The sequence below is a fragment of the Syngnathus typhle genome, linkage group LG3 (genome assembly GCF_033458585.1).
Source record: "Syngnathus typhle isolate RoL2023-S1 ecotype Sweden linkage group LG3, RoL_Styp_1.0, whole genome shotgun sequence".
NCBI lineage: Eukaryota > Metazoa > Chordata > Actinopteri > Syngnathiformes > Syngnathidae > Syngnathus > Syngnathus typhle.
In genome coordinates, this window is record NC_083740.1 from 6,248,314 (window position 1) to 6,264,834 (window position 16,521).

The 16,521-nt window shown below is 40.2% G+C and overlaps 1 protein-coding gene across 6 annotated transcripts in view; it reads left to right on the top strand.

Annotated features, from left to right (window-relative positions):
- The window catches only part of ank2a (ankyrin 2a, neuronal), a 56,236-nt gene that overhangs the window by 34,455 nt on the left and 5,260 nt on the right, over positions 1-16,521 (top strand). For 5 of the 6 annotated variants that reach the window (XM_061274411.1, XM_061274413.1, XM_061274414.1 and 2 more), the window contains 6 exons: positions 4,828-4,905; positions 5,048-5,179; positions 5,444-5,584; positions 5,692-5,902; positions 6,246-6,324; positions 6,646-15,111. In XM_061274411.1, coding sequence (XP_061130395.1) covers positions 4,828-4,905; positions 5,048-5,179; positions 5,444-5,584; positions 5,692-5,902; positions 6,246-6,324; positions 6,646-15,111 — 9,107 coding nt within the window. Of the gene's footprint in view, positions 1-1,185; positions 4,345-4,827; positions 4,906-5,047; positions 5,180-5,443; positions 5,585-5,691; positions 5,903-6,245; positions 6,325-6,645; positions 15,112-16,521 lie in introns of those variants that run through there. The other variant, XM_061274410.1, reaches the window with a different exon arrangement.

The window sequence follows — 16,521 nt, forward strand, 5'->3', positions numbered from 1 at the left end:
ATATGTCAGGTTTGGCATCCTTAATGAAAAATGACTTGGATCAAAGTCTAGAAACAGGGTTTGTACCAGATCACCCACCACAAGAGAACATAATGGAAGAACATTTTGAGCAGATTATACTACAAAAGGGAATGGAGAAATACGTTCGCCCATTTGATTCTGATGAGGCTGTGTCTCACACAGAACATGAACATTTCAAAGAAACTGATATGAGAGAAGAAAGAAATAAAACACCTTGTTCCAGTTTGGCAGATGATGATGATGAAGAACTTATTGTGGCACCTCAAATGAACAATGATGATGAAGAAATCACATTTGAGGAGCCACGACTTGAGGAAGTTCATATTGGCAAGAAAACCAAGGACCAGGCACCCACAGCAATGAAAGATATGTCAGGTTTGGCATCCTTAATGAAAGATGATTTGGATCAAAGTCTAGAAACAGGGTTTGTACCAGATCACCCACCACAAGAAAACATAATCGAGGAAAATTTTGAAGAGATTATACTACAAAAGGGAATAGAGAAATACATTCGCCCATTTGATTCTGATGAGGCTGTGTTCAGCACAGAGTATGAACATTTCGAAGAAACTGAAAAAAGAGAAGATCGAAATAAGACGCCGTGTTCTAGTTTGGCAGATGATGATGATGAAGAACTTAATGTGGCACCTCAAATGAACAATGATGATGAAGAAATCACATTTGAGGAGCCACGACTTGAGGAAGTTCGTATTGGGAAGAAAACCAAGGACCAGGCACCCACAGCAATGAAGGATATGTCAGGTTTGGCATCCTTAATGAAAAATGACTTGGATCAAAGTCTAGAATCAAGGTTTCAGCCAGATCACCCAGCACAAGAGAATATAATTGAGGAACATTTTGAACAAATTATACTGACAAAGGAGAAAGACACTCACCCATTTGATTCTGATGAGGCTGTGTTCGGCACAGAATTGAAACCTTTCGAAGAAACTGATATAAGAGAAGAAATAAATAAAACACCTCATTCCAGTTTGGGAGATGATGATGAACTTATTGTGGCCCCTCAAATGAACAATGATAATGAAGAAATAAAATTTCAGGAGTCACTACTTGAAGAAATTCATATTGGTAAGAAAACCAAGGAGCAGGCATCCACAGCAATGAAAGATATGTCAGGTTTGGCGTCCCTAATGAAAAATGACTTGGATCAAAGTCTAGAAACAACGTTTGAACAATATCAACCACCACAAGTGGATATAATTGAAGAACATTTTGAACAGCTTATCTTAAAGGGAAAAGAGAAAGGCATTCACCTATTTGTGTCTGATAAAGGAACAATTAGCGCAGAAGAGAAACATTTTGCCACACCAGAAGACAGAAATAGGACACCACGTTCCAGTTTGGGAGAGAATGAAGAATTTGCAGTGGCTCATGAAGAAATCCTAACAGGTGAATCATTATTTCAAGAAGTCCACATTGACAAGGAAACAGATTACCAGCCATCTGCAACAGTGAAAGATATGTCAGGGATGGTGTCCATGATGAAAAAGGACATGGATCAATGTTTTGAATCTGGTCCTGTAACAGATCAACCCCAACAAGAGGAGATCATTGAGGAACATTTTAAACAAACTATCCTAATAAAGGAAAAAGAGAAAGACATACATAGACTCGCTTCTAATGAGGCTGGATTTGACACAGAACCGAAATATTTCGAAGAAACTGAGTTCAGGGAAGAAAGAAATAAGACTCCTCGTTCCAGTTTGGGAGATGAAGATGAAGAACTTACAGCGGCCCCTCAGATGAGCAATGAAAATAAAGAAATCACAATTTACGAACCATTACTTGAAGAAGTACATATTGCGAGAAAACCCAAAAAACTGACACCCACAGCAAAGAAAGATATGTCAGGTTTGGTGTCAATACTGAAGAACAACTTGGATCACAGTCTGGAAACAAGATCGCTATCAGTGGCCCCTGACATGAACAATGAGAATGAAGAAATCACAATTGATGAACAACTATTTGAAGAAGTCTACGTCGGAAAGAAAATCGATAACCAGGCTGCCACAGCAGTGAAAGATATGTCAGGATTGGCCTCCCTAATGACAACTGACTTGCATCAGTGTCTTGAAAGAAAATTTGATGAACAACCGCAACGACAGGTTACTGAGGAAATGTTTGAACAAGTTAACTTAGCAAAGGAAAGAGAGACGGACATTGATTCATTTGTTTCTGATGAAGTGGAATCGTCTTATGAGGAGAAACTTGAAAATACTAACGAGCAAAACTTCGGTGAAAGTCCTGTGGTATTCACAAATCCATTTGAAACATTGAGTGAATGGCCGCAAAGGCCAGTTGATCTCAATAACCTTGACATTGTCGGTTTTGATGAACCTGTTCAAGAGCATTATCAACAAGACTCTCTGGAGGCAAGTCCAGTCATGGAAGATATGTCTTCCAGGAAATCCCCTGATTCCATCGAGCCAAGTCCTTCTAGAGAATCTCCTTGTCCAGACTCTTTAGAAGGAAGCCCCACTCAATCATACTGCACTGGAGATGGGGCATTGCCAGCCAAGGCAGCGGTTTACGAAGATTATGCATCACAACTTAAAGCATGTTTTGCTTTTGACACAAATATAAGCAAAGATGACAATGAATCAGAATCTGTCACGCAAATGGAAGGTGACAAAAGTCCCTCTTTCCATGAAGATGAAAAAGAGACAATCAATCAATTCACCCCAGAAGAGGAGATGTTTAAAATGGCTGCAAAGATCAAAACCTTTGATGAAATCGAACAAGAAGCTAAAACAAAAAGAGATACATCCCCATATGCACCCTCATGTACAAGTGATCATGAGGATGTTGAGCTTGACAAACAAATGGGCCCAGCTGTGCCATCTTCGTTCCAAGATTCACCAGAAAAATCTTTTGAAAAAACAGTTGCAGAAACCGATATTGATTCAAGTCATAGTATGCACGAAGAGAGGGAAGAATTTGAGTCGCAAATAAGCACAGAGTTTCAGGGAAGTGAAAAGTCTCTACGAATCTATGAAGAAAGCTCATCTGATGGTGACCCACAACCACATAAGGACAATCTACTGCAAGGAATTGTTGAACCTTCGACAGTAGTGTGTGCTAAAGAAACCCAATATTTTACATCAGGATTTGATGATCCTGTAGCCTACAATGAATGGGCTGATGAACAAAGGGATTATGATCATGCAGAGGACAGTGAGCTTCATCAATCACCTGCTCAATCACCAAGTGATGACCAAACCCCTGAACAATTTCAATATGAAGAAGGAAAGCTATTTGAAATGACGAGAGGAGGAGCAATTGATCTGACAAGAAATTTTGATGAAGAAGTTGAAGGATATGGATTTTTTCAAGTAGAGGGGCATCAAGTTGATGAAGTTTCAGAGGAGGCTGAGGATGAGCAAAGCACCATGCCAAAATTTGACGATGATGATTCAGTTGGCGAGGAAATTCCACAGAAGCCAATAAAGCAAATTGTTCCTATTCCCAAACCCAGAACTCTTCTAACACCCTCATGTGAGAAGTCAAAGAGTGACAAGCACATTTCTGAAGCTGATCTTGGTAGCTCAACAGAAGTTCAGCTCGGTTCCCCAACAGAATTGGAGAAGCTAACCATTATTGAAGGTGATGACAAAAGACCTATTGGCATTAGCGTAAACTATCCTGACTCCACAATCGCTGTCAATGAGTCAAGCACAAACATGGCTACATTAGAACACCAAAAGCAGAGTTGTGATTTATTATACTCCTCTGCAGATGAGGATGAGGAAGATCAGTGCTCAGTCATTGAAATGTCTTTTTCAGGTTCACAGGCTATTGTCAATCAAGGCGGCATAACAAAGGAGGATAGTCAAATAAAACTGGACAGAGCTCAAAAGTTCTCTGAGCATGATTTGGTTAGCAAAACAGAAGACCTGGCCATGATTCGCAGAACAAGATCTGAGACAGATGGTGCTCCAAGCAAAACCTCGGGTAAAAACAACAGGAGTTGTTCTGACAGTGCTCAACCCACATATGAATCTAGCCTTACCTTAGCTCTTCCCTCAACAAAACAAGTGAAAGAAATCCATATCTCTAAGACTGAAGAATCCTCTATTTCTTTGGATACTGACGACATCAGCAGCTCAAGTCACAAGAGTCCCGATTCTGTCATCTTTACGTACGACATTCCAACATCGAGCAGTTTACATTTGGATCCTTTGACGGCTGTGCAACCGTCTTCTGGTACAGCAGATGTGTTTGAATCTAGGCCTACCTGGGATGACACGGTGGGAAATCAGATGCGGAGAATCACCGATGAACAAACTCCACAATGCATGGCAGGTATGGCCAGGTCTAAACGAGCTTTTGCTTTCCTAGTTCTTCTCCATGGCAACAAGAACTCTTTTCTTCTTTGTAAGAGCATTCTGACATCACGTGTGTGCATGTTGTGACATTTTTGCATGTTGGTGAGTTTTTTGTTCATCTCATCTGTGTCGCTGTCCTATCTCAAGATTGAATGGTCATGTTGGTTTTAGTTAACAATCTTATGTTGATGCACACTATTGGTATCTCTGATACTAATTTAGCTTCCTAATATTACTAAGTTTCATCTGCTGATCTTATTTTGGAAACTCTTTAGAGTGATGAATCCAACCTTTATCTTTTCATCAATGTCAACATTACATTTCCACATTTGATTTCAGGTGTGTTACAATAGCCATAGTCTTAGGAAAATGACACTTGTAAATGTATTTAGCAAATTCAGCAAAATACGTGTACAGTGACATTGAAAAATATTTTCATTTTACTGTGGTGGTATTTTAGTGGATTGGCAGGATGATGCTGACAGGAAAGAGGAGACATTATCTATCATTGCAGATCTCCTTGGCTTCAGCTGGACTGGTAAGCTGTCCTTTGCTTAATGATTGTAGCAAAATCTTTCTTCCTAATGCTGATATTTATGTATAACACTGAAATATATGTTATTATTCTGTCAGCACAATATGTGTATATATTTTCAATATTTGTATTTTGTTGTCCCCAGAGCTGGCAAGAGAACTGGAATTCAATGAGGATGACATCCAATTAGTTAGGACACAGAATCCCAATTCACTTCAAGAACAAAGCCATGCCTTACTTCAACATTGGGTTGAACGGGAAGGCAAACATGCCACAGGTACATATTGGTTCAGCTTTGTTTGAAAAGACAGACTAGAGAGAAGGTGAAGGAAGGGGGCAGGGTGTGTTTTCAGTGAACACACCCCCTCATTCTATATACTTATTCTATATAGTATATATATTTAACAAACTTGTTAAAACTGTAAAACCTTTTATTTTCATTTCACTGGGACTTTGTCTTTAATAATTTTCAATTCACATACTGTCTATATACAACACATATACTGAACACGCTGATAATCTTTGTGAAATAATTCCACAGAAGATTGCCTGATTAAGAGACTGACCAAGATCAATCGAATGGATATTGTTCATCTAATTGAAACCCAGATGAACAAGTCAACTCAAGAACAAACCTCAAGAACATATGCAGAGATTGAGAAGACATTGGACCATAGTGAAGGTAACTTTTGGAGATATTTTTTTCTGTCAAAGGCTTTTCAATTTAGTATACTAAAAAAGTGTGTTTGTTATTCTGTACGTGTGTAACTATATTAATTGCTTTTTCAGTGTCAGTGGCTTTGTCTTCAGTGCAAGAAGATGTGGACAGCCCCAGATTTGTGAGAAGGGTTGAATCAGATCGCAAACCTCCCCCAGCTGTTTCTGAAGAGGACCTCTCTGTAGCTTCTCTACTTGACATTCCTTCATGGGCAGAGCCTGCTGGACAGACCCATTCAGAGAGCATGCATGGGGACCTTTTGGAGGAGCTTGAGATCTCACAGTAAATTGCCAATTTCATTTATCTGATTCACAAATATGAGGTGTATATCTGTGTAAATAAATTTAGCTAATTTTTAAATCATTTATTATTTTCAGAATAAGAAAATTATTATCATTGTTGTTATTTAACGTTCAATTAAAATGCTGAAAAAGAGCAACCAATTAGCTCATTTTGGAACTGATCTTCAAAAAATAAAGACTGGCATTTTATTTAAGTTGGTTTTGTTATACTGTACGTAAAAATGTTTTTTGTGCTAATGTGTGTTTGACAGTTATACCGTTTAGGGATTTTACATATATTTTGAAAGCTTAATTTGTGACTATGTCTACTTTCTGTTTTGCAGTGAACTCAACCCTAACCTGTGGACTTCAGATGATGTAATTTCACATGAACATGCACGCTATGTCAACTTAGAAGAGCAAGTAAGTACGCTCCCCATCAATACAGAAGCTGCAATGGAGAGCAAAGCAACTCGAGTTTATGTCGGGTACAAAGTGAAAGACCAGCAAATTTCCTGCAATACTCGTGTCTCCAAGCCGTTTCATGGTAGTGATCAATGCCAAGTCAAGGAGAAAAGCAACCAAAACATCTCTGGGACTTTGAATGCTAACAAGAATCAGTGGTCACCTGAAACTTTAAAGTTGCCGTCATCTGGATCTATCAGTGACATTAGTCTGATCTTATCTGAGTCAGACCAAGCTGAGACTGACTTTGAAGAAATTCATGAAAATTATATTTCACAGATTAGCACTCCAAAACTCCCCACAGAAAGATTGAAAGGAACCTCTGGTCCTACCGGGTTTGCTTCACCAAAGATTCACCAAGAAACTCTCAAGATAACTGAAGATAACACAGATACAGATAGAAACAATGAAGTCTTACAGAAGTGTCTTGATGAATTTGAAGTCCCGCCCTTCAAAGAATTCCATGGTCATCCCAAGAGCCCATGGGGCCATAACGTGAACATGGCCTATGATCCATTTACATCAAGCAATGGAAACCCAAAAACCCAAGTTAATAATGTTGGGTTTCAGGATAACATATACTTCATTGATGATGATGATGTCCTGACAGTGGCATCCACTGTTGCTCCAGTCAAGTACCAACTAATGGATGATAGTAAGAACACTCATATGGCATGTGACTCAACAGAGAGTTCTGATATTCGTAGTTCAATGAGTCCAAACGCTGAGAAATGCAGGGCAAAGACGGTCTCTTCCAGCCTTTATCTGCCTATCTATACACGACAGACATCTGACTATGATGAAACGTCTTCCACATCTATAGATTATGACACTTGCGTTCCTGAGAAGTGTTTCTCACCAGCTGAATTTTGGACATTAAGTGAGACTTTACCTAGACTGTCATCACCCGAATCTGTCATGTCAATCAGTGATTACAGGGCAATGTCTCCTGACTCTCCTCTCAGCAAAAGAAAGGGTTTTACAACAGACCTTCCTGTAATGGATGTTAGTTGGGCTCTCTATTCAAGCTCTTATAAATGTACTTCACCCGAACTGAAAATTATTGAAAATATTACAGACCCCAATTCTAATGTGTGTGATAGTAGGCTACAATTTGGTGGAACAGATAAACCTGCAGAGAACTTTGTTTCTCGAGTTGCAGAACACAGTTCATCTCTACCTGACAGTGTACTTATCCAGCAAGACTTTCCGAGTTTGCCTTCAAACATTCTCCCTTTCGAGTGTTTACATGAAGAAACTTCCTTCAATAGAAATGCTTTGCATGGTTTAGCCACAATTAATCATGAATATAAATTGTCAGATATGGATTGGCGTCCCTCTTCACCACAATCTCAGACTTCTCAGCACAGCTTCTCATTCCTTGAGCTCTTGCACTCTGAATCAACCCGTTCGCAACTTATGAGTCAGTATTGTGATTATTTTCTACAGTATTCAGGCGATACTCAACCCTTACCTCAAATGACACAAGACCAAACAGAACCAACCAATGTTAGAACTTTTGAAACAAAATCCTCCTTAGGTCATATTTATCTACAAGATGACAATTACAAAACATCAAATGCTTTTTTGTCACAAGATGTAGCACATTCAAGACAAAACTCAGATCTCCAGTATTATGCAAATGCGCCCGCATCACATAAGACTGAATGTTATGATGAGAACGACCTCAATGCAGAAAAGCCTGAATCACTGCAAAGAATCAGAGAAGTAATGATTGATAAAGTAGGGACAGAAAGTGTTAATGGAAAACAAATGTCCATTCAATCTCGTCCTCAAGACCTTGAGGAAAGCAAAAATACATGGGAATCCTATCTTGATTATTGGTTTTCCAAGTTGGCACCTCAACCTAATGTCTTACAACCATCAACATATGACCCCAAGCCTTGTATATCAGATTTAAGAAAAAACAGAGTAGAAAATAATCAAAATACTGATTCTGTAGAATCTAGTTTGATGAAACAATCAACAGAAGTAAATATTTATTCAGAACACAAATTACACAGACCATTAACGGAGATGGCTACCAGTTTATCACAAATACAATCAAAGAAACCAGTTATCTTTAACTTGGTGGAAAGACCAAAGTACACTTTAGAGTTTCAAAAAGATAAAACAATGACAATATGCAAAGAAACACCTTCCAATGTTGAGGATTTGGTCCAAAGCAAGTGGCAAGAATATCTGGTAACATCCTCGACAGAGGGAGGAGTATCAATTATAAATAGTTTTCTATGTTCTGAATTGAATGAACAAGAAAAAGACAAACATTGCAACTTTTTCTTAAACTACAATGGAGATAATCTACAACCAAGAAACGAACACTCAGACCTTTCTCTCAAACATAGTTATGAAAACAGCGAACCAAAAATACACTACTCCTGTTCTTCAGAAAAAGAAGCTTTCAGAAAAGAAGCTGAAGTTTCTTTAATTTTGGGCCAGCCTCAGTCATGCGCCCGACCATTTACATATGCAGATGTCGTCCGTGGCTTCACACGAGAAAAACCAGCAGATGCCACGGCGTTTGAGTCCAGGCCTATATTACTAATGACTGATTCCTTTGATGAGTTTTCTGACTCCTCCACAACTGAGTTGGCCATCGGGGAGAGACCATATTCTCCAGAGTCTATAGCATCTCTCTGTGAGCTCACGGCTCTTTCTCCTGACTCACCTGTTCCACAATTTGACATAGCCCAAATTGAGAATCATGGCATTGAGCAAAGGTCATACACACCCCAGTCAAGTGTTTCAGATTGGGAGGGTCGTGATTTCTGTATCACCAATCTATTTGATGAGACCAGACCACTTTCTCCACAGTCTGTTTCATCAGACATGGAACTACATCTCCTATTTAGTAACAGAGCATTGTCTCCTGATTCTGTTTCTTCAGATCTAGACACTGCACTTCTTAGGGACTGGCTTCTGGACTTTAGAGCATCCTCCCCAGAATCTGTGGCATCAGTTAAGAAATGTTTATATAGTCCCAACCTACAACATTGTAACTATTACATAAGGTATTCCGAGGATAGGCCAGATTCCTCGCTGTCATCTTTGTCTGATGTCGAGTATTCAGAACTAAGTATCAAGGATCTCTTTGATGACAGTAGGCCAGAATCACCAGATTCGGTATCGTCAGAAAATTTCAGAACAGAAACTAAAGTCTCTTTACTTTTAGGCCAGCCTCAGTCATGTGCACGACCTTTTACCTATGCAGATGTTGTCCGTGGCCTTACACGAGAGAAACCAACAGATGCCACGGCGTTTGACTCCAGGCCTATATTACTAATGACTGATTCCTATGATGAATTGTCTGACTCCTCCATCGGTGAGTTGGCCATCGGGGAGAGATCATATTCTCCAGATTCTTTAGCGTCTCTCTGTGAACTCACGGCTCTTTCTCCTGACTCACCTGTTCCACAATGTGACATAGCCCATATTGAGAATCATGGCATTGAGCAAAGGTCATACACACCCCAGTCAAGTGTTTCAGATTGGGAGGGTCGTGATTTCTGTCTCACCAATCTATTTGATGAGACCAGACCACTATCTCCACAATCTATTTCATCAGAGATGGAACTAGATCTCTTATTTAGCAAAAGAGCATTGTCTCCAGATTCTGTGTCATCAGATCTGGACACTGCACTTCTTAGAGACTGGCTGCTGGACTTTAGAGCATCTTCCCCAGAATCTGTGGCATCAGTTGAGAAATGTTTATATGGTCCCGACCTAAAACATTGTAACTATTACTTAAGTTATTCTGAGGATATGCCAGATTCCTCGCGGTCATCTTTGTCTGATGTCGAGTATTCACAACTGTGTAACAAGGATCTCTTTGATGACAGCAGGCCAGAATCACCGGTTTCAGTATCGTCAGAAAACTTCAGAACAGAAAAGCAAGTTTCTTTAAGATTTGGCCAGCCTCAGTCATGTGTACGACCTTTTACATATACAGATGTCGTCCGTGGCTTCACACAAGAAAAAACAGCAGATGGCACGGTGTTTGAGTCCAGGCCTATATTACTCATGACTGATTCCTTTGATGAGTTTTCTGATTCCTCCACAACTGAGTTGGACATCGGGGAAAGACCATATTCTCCAGAGTCTATAGCCTCGCTCTGTGAACTCACAGCTCTTTCTCCTGACTCACCTGTTCCACAATTTGACATAGCCCAAATTGAGAATCAAGGGCAATGCATTGACCAAAGGTCATACACACCTCAGTCAAGTGTCTCAGATTGGGAGGGTCGTGATTTCTGTCTCACCAATCTATTTGATGAGACCAGACCACTTTCTCCACAGTCCGTTTCATCAGACATGGAACTAGATCTCTTATTTAGCAACAGAGCGTTGTCTCCAGATTCTGTTTCTTCAGATCTGGACACTGCACTTCTTAGAAACTGGCTGCTGGACTTTAGAGCATCCTCCCCAGAATCTGTGGCATCAGTTGAGAAATGTTTATATTGTCTCGACCTGAAACATTGTAACTATTACTTAAGGTATTCCGAGGATAGGCCAGATTCCTCGCTGTCATCTTTGACTGATGTAGCGTATTCAGAACAATGTATCAAGGATCTCTTTGACGACAGCAGGCCAGAATCACCAGATTCGGTATCGTCAGAAGATTTAAGAACAGAAACTAAATTATCTTTAATTTTAGGCCAACCTCAGTCATGTTCACGACCTTTTACATATGCAGATGTTGTCCGTGGCCTTAAACGAGAAAAACCAGCAGATGCCACGGCGTTTGAGTCCAGGCCTATATTACTAATGACTGATTCCTTTGATGACTTTTCTGACTCCTCCACAACTGAGTTGGCCATCGGGGAGAGACCATATTCTCCAGAGTCTGTAGCGTCTCTCTGTGAACTCACTGCTCTTTCACCTGACTCACCTGTTCCACAATTTGACATAGCCCAAATTGACAATCAAGGCCAATGCATTGACCAAAGGTCATACACACCCCAGTCAAGTGTTTCAGATTGGGAGGGTCGTGATTTCTGTCTCACCAAACTTTTTGATGAGACCAGACCACTTTCTCCACAGTCCGTTTCATCAGACATGGAACTAGATCTCTTATTTAGCAACAGAGCGTTGTCTCCAGATTCTGTTTCTTCAGATCTGGACAGTGCACTTCTTAGGGACTGGCTGCTGGACTTCAGAGCATCCTCCCCAGAATCTGTGGCATCAGTTAAGAAATGTTTATATGGTCCCGACCTACAACATTGTAACTATTACTTAAGGTATTCCGAGGATAGGCCAGATTCCCCGCTGTCGTCTTTGTCTGATGTCGAGTATTCAGAACTATGTATCAAGGATCTATTTGATGACAGCAGGCCAGAATCACCAGATTCGGTATCGTCAGAAGATTTCAGAACAGAAACTAAAGTTTCTTTACTTTTAGGCCAGCCTCAGTCATGTGCACGACCTTTTACATATGCAGATGTTGTCCGTGGCCTTACACGAGAAAAAACAGCAGATGCCACGGCGTTTGAGTCCAGGCCTATATTACTAATGACTGATTCCTTTGATGAGTTTTCTGACTCCTCCACAACTGAGTTGGCGATCGGGGAGAGACCATATTCTCCAGAGTCTGTAGCATCTCTTTGTGAACTCACAGCTCTTTCTCCTGACTCACCTATTCCACAATTTGACAAAGCCCAAACTGAGAATCATGGCATTGAGCAAAGGTCATACACACCCCAGTCAAGTGTTTCAGATTGGGAGGGTCGTGATTTCTGTCTCAGCAATCTTTTTGATGATACCAGACCACTTTCTCCTCAGTCTGTTTCATCAGACATGGAACTAGATCTCCTATTTAGTAACAGAGCATTGTCTCCTGATTCTGTTTCATCAGATCTAGACACTGCACTTCTTAGGGACTGGCTGCTGGACTTTAGAGCATCCTCCCCAGAATCTGTGGCATCAGTTAAGAAATGTTCATATTGTCCCGACTTACAACATTGTAACTATTACTTAAGGTATTCCGAGGATAGGCCAAATTCCCCGCTGTCATCTTTGTCTGATGTCGAATATTCAGAACTATGTATCAAGGATCTCTTTGATGACAGCAGGCCAGAATCACCAGATTCGGTATCGTCAGAAAATTTCAGAACAGAAACTAAAGTTTCTTTAATTATAGGCCAGCCTCAGTCATGTGCAGGACCGTTAACATATGCAGATGTTGTCCGTAGCTTCACACAAGAAAAAACAGCAGATGCCATGTATAATGTCACAGCGTTTGAGTTCGGACCTATATTACTAATGACTGATTCCTTTGATGAGTTGTCTGACTCCTCCATTTCTGAGTTGGACATTGGGGAGAGACCATATTCTCCAGAGTCTGTAGCGTCTGTCTGTGAATTCACGGCTCTTTCTCCTGACTCACCTGTTCCACAATTTGACATACCCCAAATTGAGAATCATGGCATTAACCAAAGGTCATACTCACCCCAGTCAAGTGTTTCAGATTGGGAGGGTCATGATTTGTGTCTCACCAATCTTTTTGATGAGACCAGACCACTTTCACCACAATCTGTTTCATCAGACATGGAACTAGATCTCTTATTTAGTGACAGAGCATTGTCTCCAGATTCTGTTTCTTCAGGTCTGGACACTGCACTTCTTAGGGACTGGCTGCTGGACTTTAGAGCATCCTCCCCAGAATCTGTCGCATCAGTTAAGAAATGTTTATATAGTCCCGACCTACAACATTGTAACTATTACTTAAGGTATTCCGAGTGTAGGCCAAATTCCCCGCTGTCATCTTTGTCTGATGTCGAGTATTCAGAACTATGTATCAAGGATCTATTTGATGACAGCAGGCCAGAATCACCAGATTCGATATCGTCAGAAATTTTCAGAACAGAAACTAAAGTTTCTTTAACTTTAGGCCGGCCTCTGTCATATGCACGACCTTTTACATATGCAGATGTCGTCCGTGGCTTCACACAAGAAAAACCACCAGGTGCCATGTATAATGTCACAGCGTCTGAGTCCAGGCCCATATTACGAATGACTGATTCCTTTGATGAGTTTTCTGACTCCTCCACTGCTGAGTTGGCCATCGATGAGAGACCATATTCTCCAGAGTCTTTAGCGTCCCTCTGTGAACTCACAGCTCTTTCTCCTGACTCACCTGTTCCACAATTTGACATTGCCCAAATTGAGAATCATGGCATTGACCAAAGGTCATACACACCCCAGTCAAGTGTCTCAGATTGGGAGGGTCGTGATTTCTGTCTCAGCAATCTATTTGATGAGACCAGACCACTTTCTCCAAAATCTGTTTCATCAGACATGGAACTTGATCTCTTATTTAGTAACAGAGCATTGTCTCCAGATTCAGTTTCTTCAGCGCTGGACACGTCGCTACAGCGAGTCCTGTTGGACTTTAAAGCATCCTCCCCAGATTCTGCGGCATCAGTTGAGGAATTTTCGTTTTGTTCTGATATGATATTTGGTCAAAACAATAGACAACATTGTAATTATTACTTATGGTATTCTGAAGATCGACCAGTTCCTCTTCCGTCAACATTGTCTTATGCTGAGTCTTCAGAACTTTGTCTCAACAATTTTTCTGATAACAATAGTGTCATAAATGCAGGTCAATATCAGTTCCATCGAAGTACTTTTACGCCTACAAATGTGTCATCTATGTCCCCAGTATTTAAAGACCTCCATCCTTATAAAAAATTAATTTCACATTTGTTAGATCCCCTCTATAAGGGAAACTGTTCCTCTTTCAAAATGTTTTTAAATTTAGATGAAGAACAAACATCTTTTTATGATCCTCAACCACTCGCTTCCTTTTTGGTTGTAGACGAGCCAAGTAAGTTATCCCTGTGTAGTTTTACCACTATAAACCCTAATCTTCCAATCCAGTCATCCACCTGCTTCACTGACAATTCCACGACTCAAAACTGTCCTTCAGACTGTCAGATCTTACCATCTTCTTACCAGTTCTTACCAGTTTCATCGGATGCATCTGTATTGGATCAAAAGTTTGTTGGTCAATGTCATGATGAAATCAAACCAGATTCATCTAAACCTGTCCTTGATGTTGAAACACAAAATTTAACACCCCATCAAAACACGGCTAACCAGTCATTTATTGACCCCTGTTTGTCAGAGTTAAAACCATCTGCCCCTGAAATTCTGGATTCAGAATTTCTTTTAAAACAACAGTTTGAAAAATATCTCATTGATCAAAGTGTAGACACCGACCCAAGACCTTTATACAAGCAATTCCACAAGAAATTAATGGCACACATATATGATCCAGTCTATAGGCGAGAACATGTCTGCGACACATTGTCAGGTGTAACTGCATTTGATAAAGGCTTTGAAAAGACTTCTGCACAAAGCAACGATAAATGTTTAACGGCTGATGAGGAGAATCAATTTCTAAAAGAATCTAGTAATTCTGAACTCATTAACAGCATCAAACCTCAACTGAATGAGGCCATAGCTGACAATACTCGTCAACCGGAGTTGAGTCACGTGCCATCTGTGAAAGAAAACATGGACATTCCTGACAATTTCAAAGTCAAAGAGGCCTTCAGCAAACAAACTCAAACAAGGAATGAAACAATGGAAGAAAGACCACTTTTGATTGTGCATGAAGGGACAACCACTATATCTCCATTAATGATGATATACAACCAAGATGTGCCTTTTAAAGACATGACAAGACAGTCAGAAAAAATGGACGAAAGTTCATCTCTGCCGGTAAGACAGCAGCAGGTCTTGTTCTGCAGAGAATGCAGTGTTGCTTCACATAATTCCTAATTTTGGCCGTATACTGTATATTGTTGGAATGAAACTTTTACATCAAGCTTTTACTAATTCCACATAGTGTCCCCACTGTCATGGCGCGTTTGCATTAAAGCAGGAGGAATGGTTTCTTTCAGGATAGGGGACAGCTGTACCACAGTAGCTGTTGTAATTGTTATGAAGTAATGTGTTCAGCATTTTGATGGTGAATGCGATGTTGTCTGCACTGATGTTATAACAGCATCAGCAATTGACAGGGGCTCCTTGGTTTACAATGGTCCGACACACGAGGTTCGGAGTTTAAGAATGCAATTTAGCTAGCTTGCACAACGGCGTAAAAAATATGTCATGTATGTAAGTCTTGTGTTTCTTCATGTTACTGATTGACTATAGTACTTTCTGACTTACGTACAAATTGAGGTTACATCACCGGCGTAGGAACAGAAACCAAAGACCCCCCAGTAGGTGCATGTCCAGCTTCATTTAACACATATTCCAGATTTCGACACAAGTTCACTTGCACCCAGCCCAGTAAAATGTCATTGGATTTTCAATGGCATGTTCTAATTCAGCTTACTATTAATAGTCAATGGGAATTTCTCTATCTCCAGTCAATTGATGTAATGTGTTTGATTTGGATATAGTTTGTAGTTATACTACTGGAATGATCTAGAGTAGATGTTAGGGGGCTATAAGTGAATGTTTGCATCCGAGACACCGCTCTGACACCTGGCCTTGAAGAAAAGCATGTTTCATTTGACATTTTTCATCGATCATAAATCATTTTCATTTCTTCCATTCCATCATTTCCTGCAGGTGTCAACATCATCTTCCAAGACAAACCTTTCCCAGCCTAAAGACGAAAAACATCCTGATTTTGAGTGCTTTGCAACAAACACACAGTCAATGCATTGTAACGAAAGCACACACTGTGGAAATATAGAATTACCTACTGCAGATATTTCTTATCAAAGTAAAACACAATCTGAGGTCTCACTGACTACTGAAACTGGCTTACCAAAAATTGCCGACAAAGAAGGTCTAATATTCCTTGAGAAATGTGAAGGGTTCAGCTCAATGGCTAAAGACTCAGCTCAAGATAGTGTTGAGGAGGACATTATCACATCATCAAGCTCCACACCAACTCTACCAGGTTTTGAATCAACACAACTGGACTATTTGCCGTCAGATCTAGAAGAAATAAAAATGACACAAGATGAGCTCAGCTCCAAAATTCTCTGTCCACATTCCTCACAACCCAACGACAAAAGCTCGAAGGGCAATCAGATTCATGAATACGAAGAAGTTAAAGTTAGATGTCCTAGTGTAAGTGCCAGTATGGAACAAGATGATACAGATAGGAGT